The 15,771-nt window shown below is 53.7% G+C and overlaps 1 protein-coding gene across 2 annotated transcripts in view; it reads right to left on the bottom strand.

Moving 5' to 3' along the window:
• TNRC6A (trinucleotide repeat containing adaptor 6A) overlaps positions 1 to 15,175 on the bottom strand; it is a 58,851-nt gene extending 43,676 nt beyond the window's left edge. For both annotated transcript variants that reach the window (XM_071571559.1, XM_071571564.1), the window contains exons 1-2: positions 15,146 to 15,175; positions 12,149 to 12,222 (exon numbers count right to left, since the gene is read on the bottom strand). In XM_071571559.1, the coding sequence (XP_071427660.1) occupies positions 12,149 to 12,222; positions 15,146 to 15,169 (98 nt within the window). In that variant the 5' untranslated portion in view covers positions 15,170 to 15,175. The remainder of the gene's footprint in view (positions 1 to 12,148; positions 12,223 to 15,145) is intronic.
• Positions 15,176 to 15,771: the final 596 nt, after the last annotated feature.

The raw sequence follows: 15,771 nt of genomic DNA, 5'->3' as shown, positions 1-15,771 counted from the left end.
CCCTGTTTCATCTCTCTTTGGAGGTACCACACGTGGTGTAGGAGGGCTGCTGTGAAGTCTGTCCTCAGCTGGGGAGGCTGATGAATGCATTATGTTCTCCTGTTATGTCAGTTCGTTAACTGTACTATGCCACTGTCAATAAAATTCATAGTCAAGGTCTGCAGCTTTCTTTATTATTTTAGATTGTTCTCTAATTTTATTTGTGCATGTGCTCCTAACAACTGACTGCTGCAGTGGTGGCTTCCCTTCTGTGCTGTAAATGCTGCAGCTGGTTACACTGTGGGCAAGTCAGTGTATCTATAACCAGCGTATATACATTTATAACCAGTGCGTAAGTGGAAATGTCAGCTGCAGGAAACAACCCTCAATTACCTACCCCTTCATCTTCTTGCATCAGCGTCATGATCTTACCTCTTTCACCCTCACAGGTAACACTTTGCTCAGCAGAGTTCTGACATACATGAAAGAGGCTGGGGAACTCCTGGATACACTGGGGATGTTAATGAACCCTCAAATAGGAAGAACATTTTCTTCTAGAAGAACTGGAAGGTTGAGCTTCACCCATGCAAAAGCCTGTTAGTCAAAGCAGTGGTACTAGGCCAAGACAGCTGGCTGGAAGCAGCACTCTGATGTTCACCACCCACTCCTGGTTTTAGCCTTAATATGTGCTGAGCTTAAGGTTATTTGGGAACTGAGGTTCTGAGTGACCTTCTCTCATGCTTACTACAGTTATTTAGTTCACTCTTTGTCCTTTGGTATTCACTGAAGTTGGACCTCCGTACTTCTTTGCTAAGGCCTCAGATTCCTGATTCTGCCAGCAAAGTGGCAGCAAAGCAACAGCTCCGTGCTTAAAAAGACACACATAACCACCTGGTTTGGGAGCTGCTTTCAGCCAAAGGGTTGATAAATCCTCAGCCCTCAAGGCATCACTGTCCCCAGGAACCACCATGTTGCTGCATGGGAAGGAGAGCTCAGGGCAGGGTGTGAAGGTGGAACCTGTTCATGCCTCCAGCGACGCTTCCTCCTCACCCTGGCACTGCTGTCCTTCTCTGCTATGTGTTTGAAGGGCTCCACAGCACTGTGATCATACATTACATCAGAAATTAGAAATAATGGAGGCAACTTTTCAAGGGCAAACGAACCACCTGTGTTCAGCAGCTGCCAGGGATGGATCTGTGCAGTTATACTTTCACCATTTGACAAACATGCCCTCCTGGGCAGTGATCCCCAGACATGCTCTCCCTGCAACTGCAGTCACCACCTGCACCCTGCCAGCCTGGCACACACAAGGGTCCTCCCGTCGTCAAATCCCCATTCACTTTTTAATTAGTATTTTCATATCATCAGAGCAAGAGAATAAGCTGGAGGAGGCAGAGAAACGCACTGGCTGAAGGCAGTGAAAGCGGAGCTGGCGCCGTTTCAGCCCTGCCATCCCCTCCGCCCTTCAGCGCATTTGCTGTCACGGCTCCCATGGAGTCGGGAAGCCGACATGTTATAAATACTATCTGCTCCATGTCTGGGGAGAGCAGAGCTGGGGCTGTGCCATGAGGAGCACAGGCCTGGGGACATGCAGAATTTGCCATCGATAACTCTCAGCCTCTTGCTCCATACAGCAGCATGACACAGGGCGAAGCCGCTGTCACGGGTGAAACAGATTGTTCTCAGAATTGCTCTTGACTTAAACAATCTAAATGAGCTGATTTGACAGACAAGGGGAAACAGTCTCCTCATCAACACAGCAACTCTCTGTGTTCCTCTGCGATGAGGCTCCTTTCCTTTTCATTGTAGAGTCTTTATTTACAGGATTTAAAAATAGCCTGGGCGACAGTAAGAGGCGTTGATATAAAGGTACTGAACAGGCAGCACTTACTGATAAAAACAATCCCTGCCCTGGAGCCTGTCAGTGCAGTAAGCCAGACTGTGTATGTTAGTGAGGGACTTCTGGGGCTCTGAGGATCCTTAATTAGGAGAAAACCCCACAAATGACAAAAATGGAAGTTGGTAACAGGAAGTGTTGCCTTCAGAGCAGCCCTGAAAGCTGCCAGAAACAGCCCTGGAAAGCAGCTGGAAAAAGCCCTGGAAAACAGCGAACACCATCCTGTGCTGAGGCTGGAGGTTAAACAGTTGGTTGTTCTGTGGGCTGCAGCAGCAAACAGCCATGGGATCTGTTCTGAGGAGAACATTCCCTGCCTTGCCTCCAGGCTCCAGTGCCTTGGCAGCACTATCACTGTTACACAGAGCGATCAGAGCAGGGCAGAGCAGCCACTTGGGCTTATTAAATGAGGATTTAATCCTACCCTTTAAATCAGCAAAAAAATTATCAAAGATAAAGGATTTCCCTGTGTTTTAAAGCCAGTCCAACTTACATTCCCCAATCTGTGTTTGGGAAGGCTGCCAACTGCCAAATGGAATTGCTGAGCCTGGATTTCTCTCTGCATCCAGCCAATTACGCTGCCTCACATCCCCGTGCTCAGCAGTGGTGCAGTGCAAGACACACTCCCAAGCTTTATGTATTTTCCAGGGCTGCATTGCACTTCCAAAGGGAATCACACCAGTGGCTCCCCGCAGCTCTTCCCAGCTCCCGTGCTCCACACTTTCTGAACATCAGTGAATATAGCCCGGTCCAAACCCCCTGTGCAGCCTGGTGGGGTAATATCCCCCGGCTCCAAATGTCACTCAACATGCTGCCACAGTGGTGGGTCCAGCCATCCTGGGCATCACCTGCCCCGTGGGCAGCTCAGCCAGATTTGCACACATGGAGTCCTGCCGGGTCCACACATGCAGACCTCTCTTCCACAGCCATGGCTCTTTCTAGCTTGTTTCTAGGTTTTGCTAAATAAAAAGACAACTCCAAAAAGTAGCAGGGCACTCTTTGGAGAGCCCACATAGTTACAAACCACCATTCTTCATCACCAGAAAGAGGATGTGGGGAAAAATGCCTCCTCTCCTGCTTCTGCCCTCCAGTCCCAATGATTTGCCATGGCCTCATGCAATCACTGATGTTCATGGATGAACAGCTTAGCCTTCCTTCAGCCCAGCAGCTGAACCCATGGCAGAGCTCATGCTTCCTCCAGTATTAATCCCAGCTGGTGACTTGCTGGTGAATTCACATGAGCCACACCTCCAGAGAAACTGCCAGAACCCTGGGAGGGAGAGGGATGGGAGCGCTTGGAGCACCGGACTGGTCAGTACCAAGGGCTGATGCAGGAGGCTCTGCTGTCCTGGGGCTGTGCTGCACACCCTGGGTGTGCTTGCTCTATCCTCCATCATGTCTAACAGCTTACTAATCAGTGCTCATTGATCACCCCACTCACACCTGCCCTTTTTCAGCACAGCTCCAGATTAACAAATTTCACCTGTTTCCTTTGCACTTCTCACTGACAAAGGCACAAATAATTCCTACTCTGCCGCAGACCAGCTCTTTTTGTGCCAGCTCCGGTTGAGGCTTCAGAGAGCAATTCATCTGCTGACTTTCCTAATTAGGGAGAATAAAATGGGGCCAGGACACACTTTATTGAGCAACAGCATAAGCTCTAGCACTTATTACCTCCTGGAACTGTCTCCAGGTGTGAAGGTGTCCTCATACAAAGTCACGTTGGTGCTGCCAGGGCGGCACCTCCAGCCACTGTTGTTCCTGAGCCACAGCTGGCACTCGCTGGGACCTTTCTGTGTGACCCTGAACTCCTGTGCTCCTCATCCTACCAGTGGTCCCAGACACAGGAATTGTAATGCTGGGGTGGTTATATCCCACTTTTCGATGCAGTGAGTTACTGAGCAGACTGTCCAAGGTTTAGTAAGATGAAAGGTCCTTCCTCAGGACCAGCAGCTTCAGCCCTGCTCAGCACAGCCCCTCTGTGAGTGATGTGGGCCAAGGCTGAAGGAGCCTCCTCACAGCAGCAGGGCAGGAAAAACTCCTGGATGAACTCCCCACAGCCGCTGCCCCTGGACTGGCTCCCAGGTCCCACTGCTTTCCAAGACACCTGTTTCAGAGGGCAGGTTCCTCTGGAGACATTTTCTTTCGGGACAGGGCTGACAGGTGGCTGCTGCTGCCATTATCCTCTTATTTCCCTCCTGCCTCACTTCAAGCTCTGAGGGCTGCAGGGATGCCCTGGGAAGCACCAGGGCCTCAGTAATGACACCCCATTGCCCTCTTTTGAGTCCCTTCCTCACTGCCTCTGCACACCCTGGGGAAGGTCCACAGGGACCTGAGTGCCTGGAAACCAGGGTCCCATAAACCTGCATGAATGCACCTGTGCAAGCACACACACACTTTCACATCTGTCTTTGCACACTTGGGCAGATGTGTAACACCACCTCGTTTCCTAAGTCTCGAACTACCCTGGAAGAAAGGATGGATACTGCAGTTCCTGGGTTGCACCTGCCACAGCAGGCAGGGGTGGTGGGCTGGGACAGCACCCTGGCTGTGGGCACCCAGCTCATGCCAAGCACCTTTTCCCCTGCCCAGGGGCTGGAATCTCAGCTACCTGGCTCTGCAGTTCAGCAGATCTGGCTGTACCTGAGCCTCGGGGACAGGGCAGCACTGCCAGTGGCACGTTTGACTCCGCAAGGAAATGTCAGCTGTGCCTGGGGAGTGGGATAGGAGGGCAATGCCCCTGCCTGTCCGACGTGGGGCTGCTGGCACGGTGCCCTCCCGGTGCCCTGGCCGGGCGATGGGGTCTCGCTGAGCCTCAGCACCTCGGCTGGAGGAAGGAGGAGAGCGAGGAAACACAGTGTTCTCGCCCTGACTGAATGTCGGGGCTGTCTGAGCAGCTATTGCACCGATAAAACAAAGGCTGCTTTGAAATGGATGCCTGGCCTGGCCGGCTGCCAGCGCACACAAAGGCTGCGAATACAAATGCAGCGCTGGAAGCGGCGAGCCAAGGATGCTCTGCGGCAGGGAGAGCCCGTCGCCATGGAGACGCGGCGGCCAGAGCGGGCACCGAGGACCTGCACTGGGACCGACTGGGAGCTACGGGAGCCGCGGGAGCCACGGGAGCTGGGAGGCAGAGGCACTGGTCCCACCAGCACCCTGCTGAACCCACAGAGAGGCTGGACCAGATGCTGGCTCTGTGTCACGCTGTGCCCAGGACCTGGCCTGACAAGGGGCATGAATGGCATCCGTCAAGCAGACAGTGAAAATGAGGGGGGATCCATAGAGGAATTCTCTTTCCCCATCATTTCATCAATGCTAAAGTTGTCTAGGGGACAGGAATTGCTATAAATTGTTCATGTAGGAGGCACAAACCCCTGGGCTGCCCTGGGCAGCAACACAGACTGAGTGAACATCCAAGAGCTGTCCTATCATCTGCAGAAGGATGTCACCGTTGCTGTGCAGAATTATGTCATGAAGGGCTGGTGGTGATGAACATGATCTGTGTGCCTGATAGTGCTGCAGGGTGATCTATCATTTGGGAAGCAGGAGCTGCTCCTGTGTCCTGTCCGAATGGCCCATGTGGACAGGTCCTGCATCCTGCCAGGATGTGGGCTGAGGCACCAGCTGGGCAGGGAACACGGGGGGCTCCCCACTGTGGGTTGGAAGGCCCCCTGCCCTCACTTTCTGCTTGTCTGTGACCCACAGCAGGCAGGGGCTAATGCCAGGGAAGCCTCATGGGATGTGGGAGCCACCAGGGCCACCCCAAGTCACTGCTCCATGACAGAAGTCACCACCAAAGCACCCAGGAAAGCAGCACCCTGGGCAGTGGGGTGAGCCCTGCACATCACCCACTGAGCCCCTTGGGCAGACCCTTGGAGAGGACCCTCCACCACTGGTTTTGTGCAAGGGAGTGGAAAAATCAATCCTGTACACTTTCCATAAATTCCCATGAGGGCTTTGGAGTCCTGTTGGCTTTTTCAGTGATAAAAATCACCAAGGAGTTCTCTGTTTTCAATACTGAATGACTAATTCTCCCTCAGTCGGTCCCACACTCTGTCTGATCCTGTCCTGTGGGCTCTGAAGCACAGGGAGGAACAGGAACAAAGGCCAGTGGAGTGTCTGCACAGTTGAGCTGTACAGAACTCCTCCTGGCAGGTTAACATCTTCAGGCAGGTGTTTTCCCATGTAAATTAAGTCCATGCTTCCTGTGCAAAGTGCTGGAGGTCCCCCCAGTTCCGTGGGGTTGCTGTGGCTCTGACAGCCATGGAGCCCTGGCACCAGCAAATCAATTACCACGCACCCCCTGCTGCCCTCTCAGTAGTAGCCTGTGATCCACCATCCATGGGTATCACTTGTTCTCATGTAGCAATCAAAACTTAATTTATCTTATTTTAATTAAAGTGAAAAAATTCAGTAGCTTTCGATTTCTCTCATTGCTTTGCAGGGGAAAAAACTGACCGGAGGATAAAGGGGGAAGCAGGAGAGAAAGGGCTTTGAGACAAACACACGCTGGCCCTGCTGGCTTTTATTTCATATTCTTAAAAGAAATAATTATGTTTCAAAACCTCCTTTCCCTGTTCAGAGCACTGCCTCTTTCCACATTAATGCTATTTGCATGCGCCATCTCCTCCCACCCTTCAATAATTTAAACCTTCATTTTTTATTCACTCAGTTGTCAGATTCATTTACATATCATATATCTATATTTAACACCAACCTTGCTCCCCTGGATTTATTTTAAAACAGGAAATAGATTTCCCTTCTAATTTAACTGTGTCTGGGGCAGAGCTGGCTGGGAAGGGAACAGCCCTGCTCATGTGGGTTGGAGGGATGCTGAGCTCTCCTTTGGTGGGTGCAGAAGTGCTGGGGGGGTTGGCAGCCCCATGGCCAAGCCCTCACCTCCATGGGCTCCACAGGAGCTGGGCTCAGAGCGTGGCCTCCTCCCAGTCCCCCTGTCCTCATCCTCCTTTCCACATCCACCTCCCAGTCCTCCTGTCCTCATCCTCCTTTCCACATCCACCTCCCAGTCCCCCTGTCCTCATCCTCCTTTCCACATCCACCTCCCAGTCCCCCTGTCCTCATCCTCCTTTCCACATCCACCTCCCAGTCCTCCTGTCCTCATCCTCCTTTCCACATCCTCCTCCCACATCCTTGGAGATGGAGTTCCTCATTCCCTGCCGTGGGTCAGGGCCAGGGAAGTGCCTTGGCAGGGGATGACTCCAGGCTTCCCCTCCAATGTTTGCCGTGGGTACAGCTCTGCCTTTATGAACACTGCGAGGCAATTAGCGATTGTTAGGACAGGGTGTCATTAGCGGGTCTGTGGCACATTAGGCTGCTGCCAGCACTGGGGGGGATGTGCCAGGAGTCTGCCCTGTGGCCCCACCTGTGCACCAGGTGTCCCTCAGCAGCCTCTGCCCTGAATCTGCTCAGAAACCCAGGGGAAATCATCAAATAAAGGTCCATCTGACGTTACAGCCTCTCCCTGCACCAGGGTCTGGCACCTCCCCACACGTGTGGCCGTGCCAGACCCCGGGTCAGCCCACCCTGACATTTCAGAGCAGGCTCTGCCCTCCGGCCACCACAGCCCTGCGGAATGAGGGAGGCAACGGGGGCACAAACTTCCTACTGCAGGAGATCAGGGAGCAGAGAACACACCTGGTGGGTGCCAGGGACCACTCAGGCCTGACCAAGGGCACCATGGGCCCCCAAAAGCATCCACAGGGATGCCAGGCACAGCAAACATGTCACAGTGTCTGCTCTGCCCGCAGGCACAGTATTGTGGGAGTGAAGGGTTACATACGTTCCACATGGGGAGGCTTAAGGCCCATGGAAAATAAACAGTATTAAAGGTAATTTGAAAGAGAGAACATGAATGAGAAAGGGGTAAATCACAGCGCTGGTCACTGAGGAGAGGCTCAGATCCCCCTCCCTCATTTTCCATATTACTAGAAAAAACAGGGAACTGATCTCAGACAAATGAGCCCTCTGGACACAATTTTTCAAGTTAATGAGCTCCCCTTGCAGCTTTTCCCCAGCACAGAGACTCCCAGCACCTACCCTTTGCCACAGCCTCTAATGAGCAGAGCCACCATCATCCATCTCAATATCTGCCAAGGACACGGTCACACTCAGTACTTACACGTGTCCCTCGGCACAAGGTGGGCACAGCGATGCCCTCAGACCCATCGGGGCAGCGCTGGCAGAGTGGGCAGGGCAGAGCCTGGAGCCTTGGCTCTGTGCTGAGGGACCTGCAGCAGCTCCAGACAGAGCCCCTGTGGTCCTGCCTAGCCCAGGCATCACTTTATGGCTGCAGAGGGCTCTGCCAAGGACACCGCAGGGCCTGGCACCGACCGATGGTTTAAAAGCCCTGAGGGTTTGATGGCAGCTGCCTCCTGGCTGAGCACTGATGGCACATTCCCAGCAAGTCCAGCACATTTTGCCTCTCCCAGTCTTCCAGCATCAGCCTCCAGCTGAAACAGTGTTTGCCAGGTTCAAAATAACCTCTCTTTTCAGGAGTAAATTGCTTTTCTTGCTCCCAGGAACCTTCTTGCAGTCTTGGTCAGGAGATTTCCAATGGTCTTTAGTGTGTTACTGGAATTCTCCCTTGCACTTGGCCTTTGCCAGGTTGTGGGAGGGGGCACAGGACACAGCTCTGGCACCACAGCGCTCCCTACTATTATGGTTAAATTAACATGGAAGTTTTTGTAAATTGAAGACTAATTTTCTCAAGGGAATAGATCATTAAATTACAGAATACTAATGAAAATTTACAGCATCTGGAGAGGGGATGGAGTCACAGGCAGAGGGAACAGTTTGTTGGTATTTTGCCTTTGGGGGCTGCTACCTCCATGAGCTGGGAGAGGAGAGGGACACATTCCCAGCACCCCGGAGGATGGGACCAGGAATCCCCCTGGGCAAACGCGCAGTGGGGCCGGAGCTGCAGCCCCTGAGCCCCCGAGAGAGCCAGCGGTGGGGGACGAGCCCCTCCATCCTCCGGGCCGGCGCTGGCAGCTCCATCCTCTGGGAGCTGTGGGCAGTGTGCGGGTCCTTCCCTGCACCCCGGGCCGTGCCCATCACCCCTCCTCAGCCCTGCCGATCGCCTGGCAATGTGCTGGCGGAGCGATGCCCCTGCCTGGAGGAGGGAGCAGCAGCCGCACTTGCAGGCTGTGTTTTTCCAGTCGAACTCAATTTCTTCGGAGCGATGAGGCTCAAAAGCTCTGGATGTGCGGAGGCAGGAGCTGCCTTTTGGGGAGGGGACGCTGGAGAGCATTGTGTCTGGGGGGCTTGGAGTCAGGAGATGCAGATTTTTTTATTGCTTTGATCATACATAATTTAAATATTCAAACTACTCTGGAGTTCATTGAATTATACATGAATTGCACAGGCAGCATTTTTGTAACTCCTCAAAGACATTAACATTTTTTTTTCTCCCTTCAAAACCTTGGCTAACCTTAGATTTATTTATTTTTAAATTTTTAAAATTCTAAATCAGTCTCATCCCAAATCACCTTGAGAACGTCACCCACGCTGGGCAATTCCACCCAGGTGATGAGGGATGTGGTGATCTGGATTTGCTGGAACATGCCGTGTTTCAGAGCAGTGTTTGGGTCAGTGTGGCAGAGTGAGAGCTCCTCCCATCTCACTCCCATTGGGAGCTCCAGCTCTGAGTGCAGCAGCCACCGTGAATCCCTCCATCCCTGCCTTCCTGACACCGTGCCTGGGGTTGGTTTGGGACACAAGGCTGAGGGGGCTGAAGGCACCCCGGGACAAGGGAGCACCTGAACCTCCCTAGACGTACCATCCCTCCTTCCTGGTCCCATTTTCTATGGCACTGCACAACAGGAGCATGGGACAGGAGCTGCATCTGCCCCTCAGCTGGCAGCTGGTGTACAACAGCCAGCCCAGTGGCCAGATGTTTTGGGAAGGAGCATGGCCAGATGCTGCTAATCTAACCCTACTCCCTGTCAGTTTGAAGCCATTCCCCCTTGTCCTATCACTACAACAAACAACACTTTCTCTTGGGGCTGGGCTGTGAGTGTGTCCCCCCGATGTTTCCACCAGACCCAGGACAGAGCTCCCAGGCAGGGATGAGGCCAGGCAGTGCCTCCGTGTCACTGGATCCTCATTTTCAGGGAGAACATTTCCCAGACCCTGAAAGCTCTCTGGGAGCAAATGAGGGGCTGGCAGAGAAGCGGGACCTGTGCAGCCCTGTCTGCAGCCTTTCCCTAGTTAGCTCATTCCTTATTATCTTTCCCTACCCTTTTAATTTCTCTCTAAACTCAACCAGCTATTGCTGTTCAAACTGAAATAATTAATTGGAACAAAATTGCCACTGTAGGAGAAAAGAATGATTAAACCCATCCAGCGGACAATGGGGCAATCACAGCCTAAGCAGCTAATTACAGGGATGCAGGATAATAACGGAGCCCTGGGCAAACTCAGGGGCTGGATGAGCTGGGAGGAGGGTCTGGGCTTGACTTCGCTCCAGCTTTGGTGCCTGATTCTTGGAGTAAAGATACAAATGCAAGAATGAAAGATCATTAGGGAGGGAATACCCACACAGGTCTGATGGGGAAACACAAGCAGTGGGTAGCACAGACACCCTGCACAGCTCTGTGCCCCTCGTACACCAGACTCAGTGCAGGTGGGCACCACGGCAGGTGCCCGGGGAGATCGGCACCAGCACACCCATGGTGGGATCACAAATAACAGTGTGTTTAACTGAGTCAGTTGTTAAAGGTGATTGTAAATGGCATGTGTGTGCACGTGTTTCCATGTACAGATGGTCACTCATTGCAAGATTCCACCAGGAATCAGTGTCTGGGGGTCTGGATGGAGCAGAGCAGCCCAGCAAGCCCATGGCCATCATCAGGATAGTGAGAAAAATCACTGAGATGTTCCCTGATGTCTCTGCATCAAAGGGTGTTCTTGGTCCAGGAGGCCTCACTGCAGAGCAGCCAGATTAGTACTGGGGCAGGGGAATGGAGGAAACACTGAGTTGGGACTGACACGGATTTGTGGACAAGGAATAAACAGAGATATGAAAGAAGGGAACAGGAACACCTGTAGCGTCCCGTGGGCAATGGGGTGCCCACTTGAGCCCTGGCTGTGGGGACATGCAAGCCTTGTGTCCTTCCTGAAATCTCTGTGTTTTACAGCTCTACACTGGGGCCTACATGTTGGCTGTGGAGCAGGGGTGACCTCCCCCCAGCCTGTGGAAACCGTCACCTCACTGGCCCAAAGTGAATGCCACCAACCATCTCAGCAGGAGGAAAGCCAAGGGGCAACCCTTTCCAGGGAGGTGCTCTGCCCTGCCAGGCTCTGAGGAGAGGCCAGTGACCAGCACGTCTGTCTCCCTGCACCCCTTCCTGCCCTCCCCGCTCACATTAAAACTCATTTACCTCCCAGTCAGGGACCTGTGACTTCCCTTAATAAAGACATTTTTCATCTCCTCAACCTCAGTGAGAGCGAGTTTGGAGTGGTGTGAAATTGGAAATGGTCACGGTGCACACGCGGCACTTCCCCAGGTGCTGGCACAGGGAGCCACTGCTGGAGCACATCAATGCTGGGCAGCTCTGCACTGCTCCTTCCCCAGGTGCTGGCACAGGGAGCCACTGCTGGAGCACATCAATGCTGGGCAGCTCTGCACTGCTCCTTCCCCAGGTGCTGGCACAGGGAGCCACTGCTGGAGCACATCAATGCTGGGCAGCTCTGCACTGCTCCTTCCCCAGGTGCTGGCACAGGGACCCACTGCTGGAGCACATCAATGCTGGGCAGCTCTGCACTGCTCCTTCCCCAGGTGCTGGCACAGGGACCCACTGCTGGAGCACATCGATCCCAGGCACCTCCACACCAACAGTTGCCCCACACCACGGGCTCTGGGCTCATGAGACCCCATCACTGGAGCTGCAGTCCAGCCCTTCCATCTGCCTAATCCACTCTTGGATACTCCCAGAGGGGTTCTGAGGCCCAGGGAAGTCAGAACTGGTCCCTACCCCATGTCCTTCCCTTCCTGCTGCAGGGACAATTTGGTGATGGGAAAACAGCAGCTCAAGGTCTGTGAGCACCAGAGGGAGGACAGGGCAGTTCCCATGACTGGCGTGGTGATTTGTGTGACTGCCAGGCCTGAGTGGTGTGGAAGACACAAACCCTCACAATGAAGACACAAACCCTCACAATCACATTTGTGATGAGGAGGGAGAAAATGTCTGGAGTAAACCCAAAGTACATACAATCAAATAGCAACTGTTGGTGAAAAGTGAGAAGCTGCCTTACTGTTCTGAGTCTTCTGGCACCGGAGGATGGGAGACCTTGTCTTGGCACTTAAAGGGTGACAGCTCTTCTCTGACCTTTATGGAGACAAAATACAGAGAAGGTTCAGGTCCACTGCAGTGCAGCTGAGAGCCAGGGGCAGGGACAAGGCACAGGGTTGTGTCCCCATGGGGAGGCTGGTGGAGTTCAGCTCTGGTGGCAGCGCTGCATCTGATGGGCTTTGGGGATGTTGAACTGGGGACCATGGACTGCCCAGGTCCTGGTGCCAGCTCTGGGATGGTGAGGGACACAGGTCAGGACTGCCAGGGAGGCTGGAGCCCCAGTGCTGAGCAAGCACATCTGGCAAGCTGGAGAGGCTTCTGTCAAAAACTGGGTTTTCTGTGAATCTTTTCCCACTGTGGCAAAGCTGCAAACACGGTATGCTGTCAGCACCCTGCAGACTGGCAGCAGTTACCAGGACATGACCCATGACTAGGCACAGCCCCTTGTGCCCCTGCAGGTGCGTGATTGTGCTCAGCACAGCACAGATCCTGCACTGTGAGCTTGTAAAGGAAAATGAAATCAGTTACAGGAAAAACTTCATGGATACATTTTCAGAAGTTCAGTGAGAGCAGGTGAGTCTCTGTGATGTGATTTAAGTGTCTTCCATCCCTGCAGTGGTAAACCTGAGGCCAGGTGGTGCTGGGCAGCTTCTTGGGGTCACCCCAGTAGTGCCCATTAGCCCCAGAGCAGCTGCCCAGCTGGGGGCTGCCCCATGCTCTGCTCCCCACTGCCTTGTGGCTCCCTGGCATGCAACGTGCAGGGTTGGGAATTGTATTTTCCCCCTGAATGCTCTGGAAGAGAAGGACTGAGACCGAGTGCAGATTTTGCCGCCTGCTCCCCAAGCCAGTCACCTCCACCCAAGAACAAACAGCCACAGAACAGGCCCGTGGGTGTGCTGTGCACAGCCTGATTAATCACACTGCTCAGGAAAATATATTGGCATAATTAATAACACGAGGCATCTCTATCAGCCTCTGTGGTGCAGCAAATTATGAGGCAGTAACGCTTGGATGTGTTGACCTGGATTTCATATATAATCCATCAAACCATTCCCGCCCAGTCAGGTCCCTGGAGACATGAAAAATACAAAAAGGATAATTAAACAAAAGCAAGATGAGCAGTGCTGGTGCCCCATTACTCACTCCCAGTGTTGTGGGGAGGGGATGGAACCCCCAGTTTTGCGCTTTTCTCTGTGCAGGTTTTGGTATGTTGTGGGCCTGGCAGGGGGACCAGTGCTGCTCATGGTGTGTGAGACAGAGGAGGGTTTGGTGTCATTATCCAGGAGTAGCAGCGAGGACAGGCTGCAGCTTCCCACAGGGATTCAGGGAATGGGTGACACGGCGGTCACTGCTGCAGGCAGTCCTTAAATCAAAGGGAGGAGTGACCATCTCCCAGGGAGGTAGGGGAGAGCAAAGCTCACCCTGTCCATCCTGCTCCCCACAGCAAAGACATTTATGCTGCAGAACACCACTGATGCTGTAGGTGCCACCTGAGCCCTGGCTGCTGCCACACATGTTCCCTGTTCATGTAATTCCCATGTTCTGCAGTGCAGGGGCCAACCTGGCCAAGGCCATCCCAGCCATGGCAGTGGCACTGGCCAGCCAGGGCTGAGTCCTGCCCTGTGCCCACGTGTGGACTCAGAAGGGTGAACACCAAAACAGAGGAATCTGGGACCAGAAGAGGAGCAGGGCTCAGCATGGAGTGCTGCCCACCCCTGTGCCTGGTATCATCACTGGCATAACATGTCCCCAGAGCTGAGGGCATCTTCCCCAGAGAGGTCCCCAGACACATTCCCAGAGGTCCCCAGACACATTCCATTGACCTGCTGTTTCATTACTGTTATCAGTTCATGAGACACCAGTGTGTCCAGCAGGAACACTTTGAGGGGAGGGATCACTTGAGGGATGAGGATGCAGCTGGCTATTAACTGAATCTGGATTTAGTATCCCATTAGGGAGATTGTATTTGGCAGCAGCAAGGAAAAGGTTTGCAGAAAGAGATAAAAATATTTTCAAAAGAGAAAGGGAATCCCCTGATCAAAACAAAGCACAGCTAATGAGTTTGTTTAACTCAAGTGTGAGGACAAGGAGGGCTCCAAGTGAGCTCAGGGGGTTCCTGCTGGGCCTCAGGGCTGTACCTGGGCTTCGGGGCTCCCATCAAAGCTTCACCCACTAAATTAGTTAAATCATGTCTGTCATTAGTCATTTTTGTCAAGCCCTCATTTGGAGGCCATTTAAAAGGGATTAGAGGAAATATCTGCTCTTTATTCCCCTACAATAGTGATTAACTCCCTGGACTCACATGGCATTTTCATATTGATGGAAAAAAGCAAAATGAACTCATAACCACAAAATCCAGTGCATCCACCACATGGAGGAATTACTGGAATGACACCCAGGGGTGCCAGCAGTGCAGGGCTGAGGGTTACAGGCTCCCAGGAGTGACAGTGACCGGGCACATTGTAAATGTGTCAGATAAGATCTGGCACGCTGCAAAAATTTAATTCCAGGTGAACCTGATGCAGGTACTGCAAAATCATCCAACTCTGTGAATGACACAGAGGAAAGCCTTTGGCTGGAGATGCAACTGGTGTTCCAACAAGTGGGAAGTCCTGCAAAGGAATCCTCTCTGTGAGGAGTGACTTGGCTCCCCAGAGACCCCCGCCGGGCACCGAGCAAACATTTCCTAATCAAACTAATTCCAAACAGCTGGGCTGTGCCAGCAGCTGCCCACGGCGCTCCGTGCCCGGCTCACCCGCTCTCCCCACCGCCAGCACCACCCATTCCTGCCTCGAAAGCCAACCTGGTCGTCCCTGCACCGGACCGACCCCCGAGCAGCGGCATCCCCGCCCCGGCCAGCCGGCGTTCCTGGCCACGGTGTGCCAGCAGCATCCCTCCCGGCTCCTCCCTTCCGCCAAAGAATCACCGCTAATACAAACAGCCTTCCGATATTATTTACGCAGCCGCTGTCAGGAAGTGTCATCTCCACTCTGCCCATCGTCAGGGTGCCCTCGGAATGCCCCGGCCGCAGTCGAGCCTGTGCCGGCACCAGCGTCACGGCCGCTCCGGCTGAGCAGGAATCCCTTCCTTCCCCCGGCAGAGAGAACAGCAGCGCCGCTCTGCTCGGCGCACCGAGGGGACCCTTGTTCCGAAAGCTCATTAATCTTTAACGCGCGTTTGTGTTAATTTGAAAGGTTACTCACCCGTCAGCGCCTCAGCCTTGCGGGGCGGAGGGCCGGGCAATGAGCCCCTCACCCGAGCGCAGCAGCGCCCGCGTCCCTCGGCCCGGAGCGGGGAGCGGCACAGCGGGCAGGGGGGCGGCCAGACCCCGCCGGGGCGGGACACGGGCTCCGCCGGAGCTCGGGGCGGGAGGGGCGCGGGGCGCATGGTGCGGGCTGGGCGGCTGCGGGACCCCCGACAGCCCCGCGGCCCCGCTCCGAGCGCATCCCACAGCAAAGCGACGCCCGTGCGGCGCTCGAGCCGCTTCCCTGGCTCGGGCACAGCTCCGGATTTGGATTTAGCATCTACTGAGCCAAGTCCTCGGTGCATTCTGTGTTAAATAACTAAGGTTAATTTGATTTGATG

This window comes from Pithys albifrons, chromosome 16 (genome assembly GCF_047495875.1).
Source record: "Pithys albifrons albifrons isolate INPA30051 chromosome 16, PitAlb_v1, whole genome shotgun sequence".
Taxonomy (NCBI): Eukaryota; Metazoa; Chordata; class Aves; order Passeriformes; family Thamnophilidae; genus Pithys; species Pithys albifrons.
The sequence above is the reverse complement of the archived record's forward strand: the minus strand, read 5'-3'. Positions and strand labels throughout refer to the sequence as shown.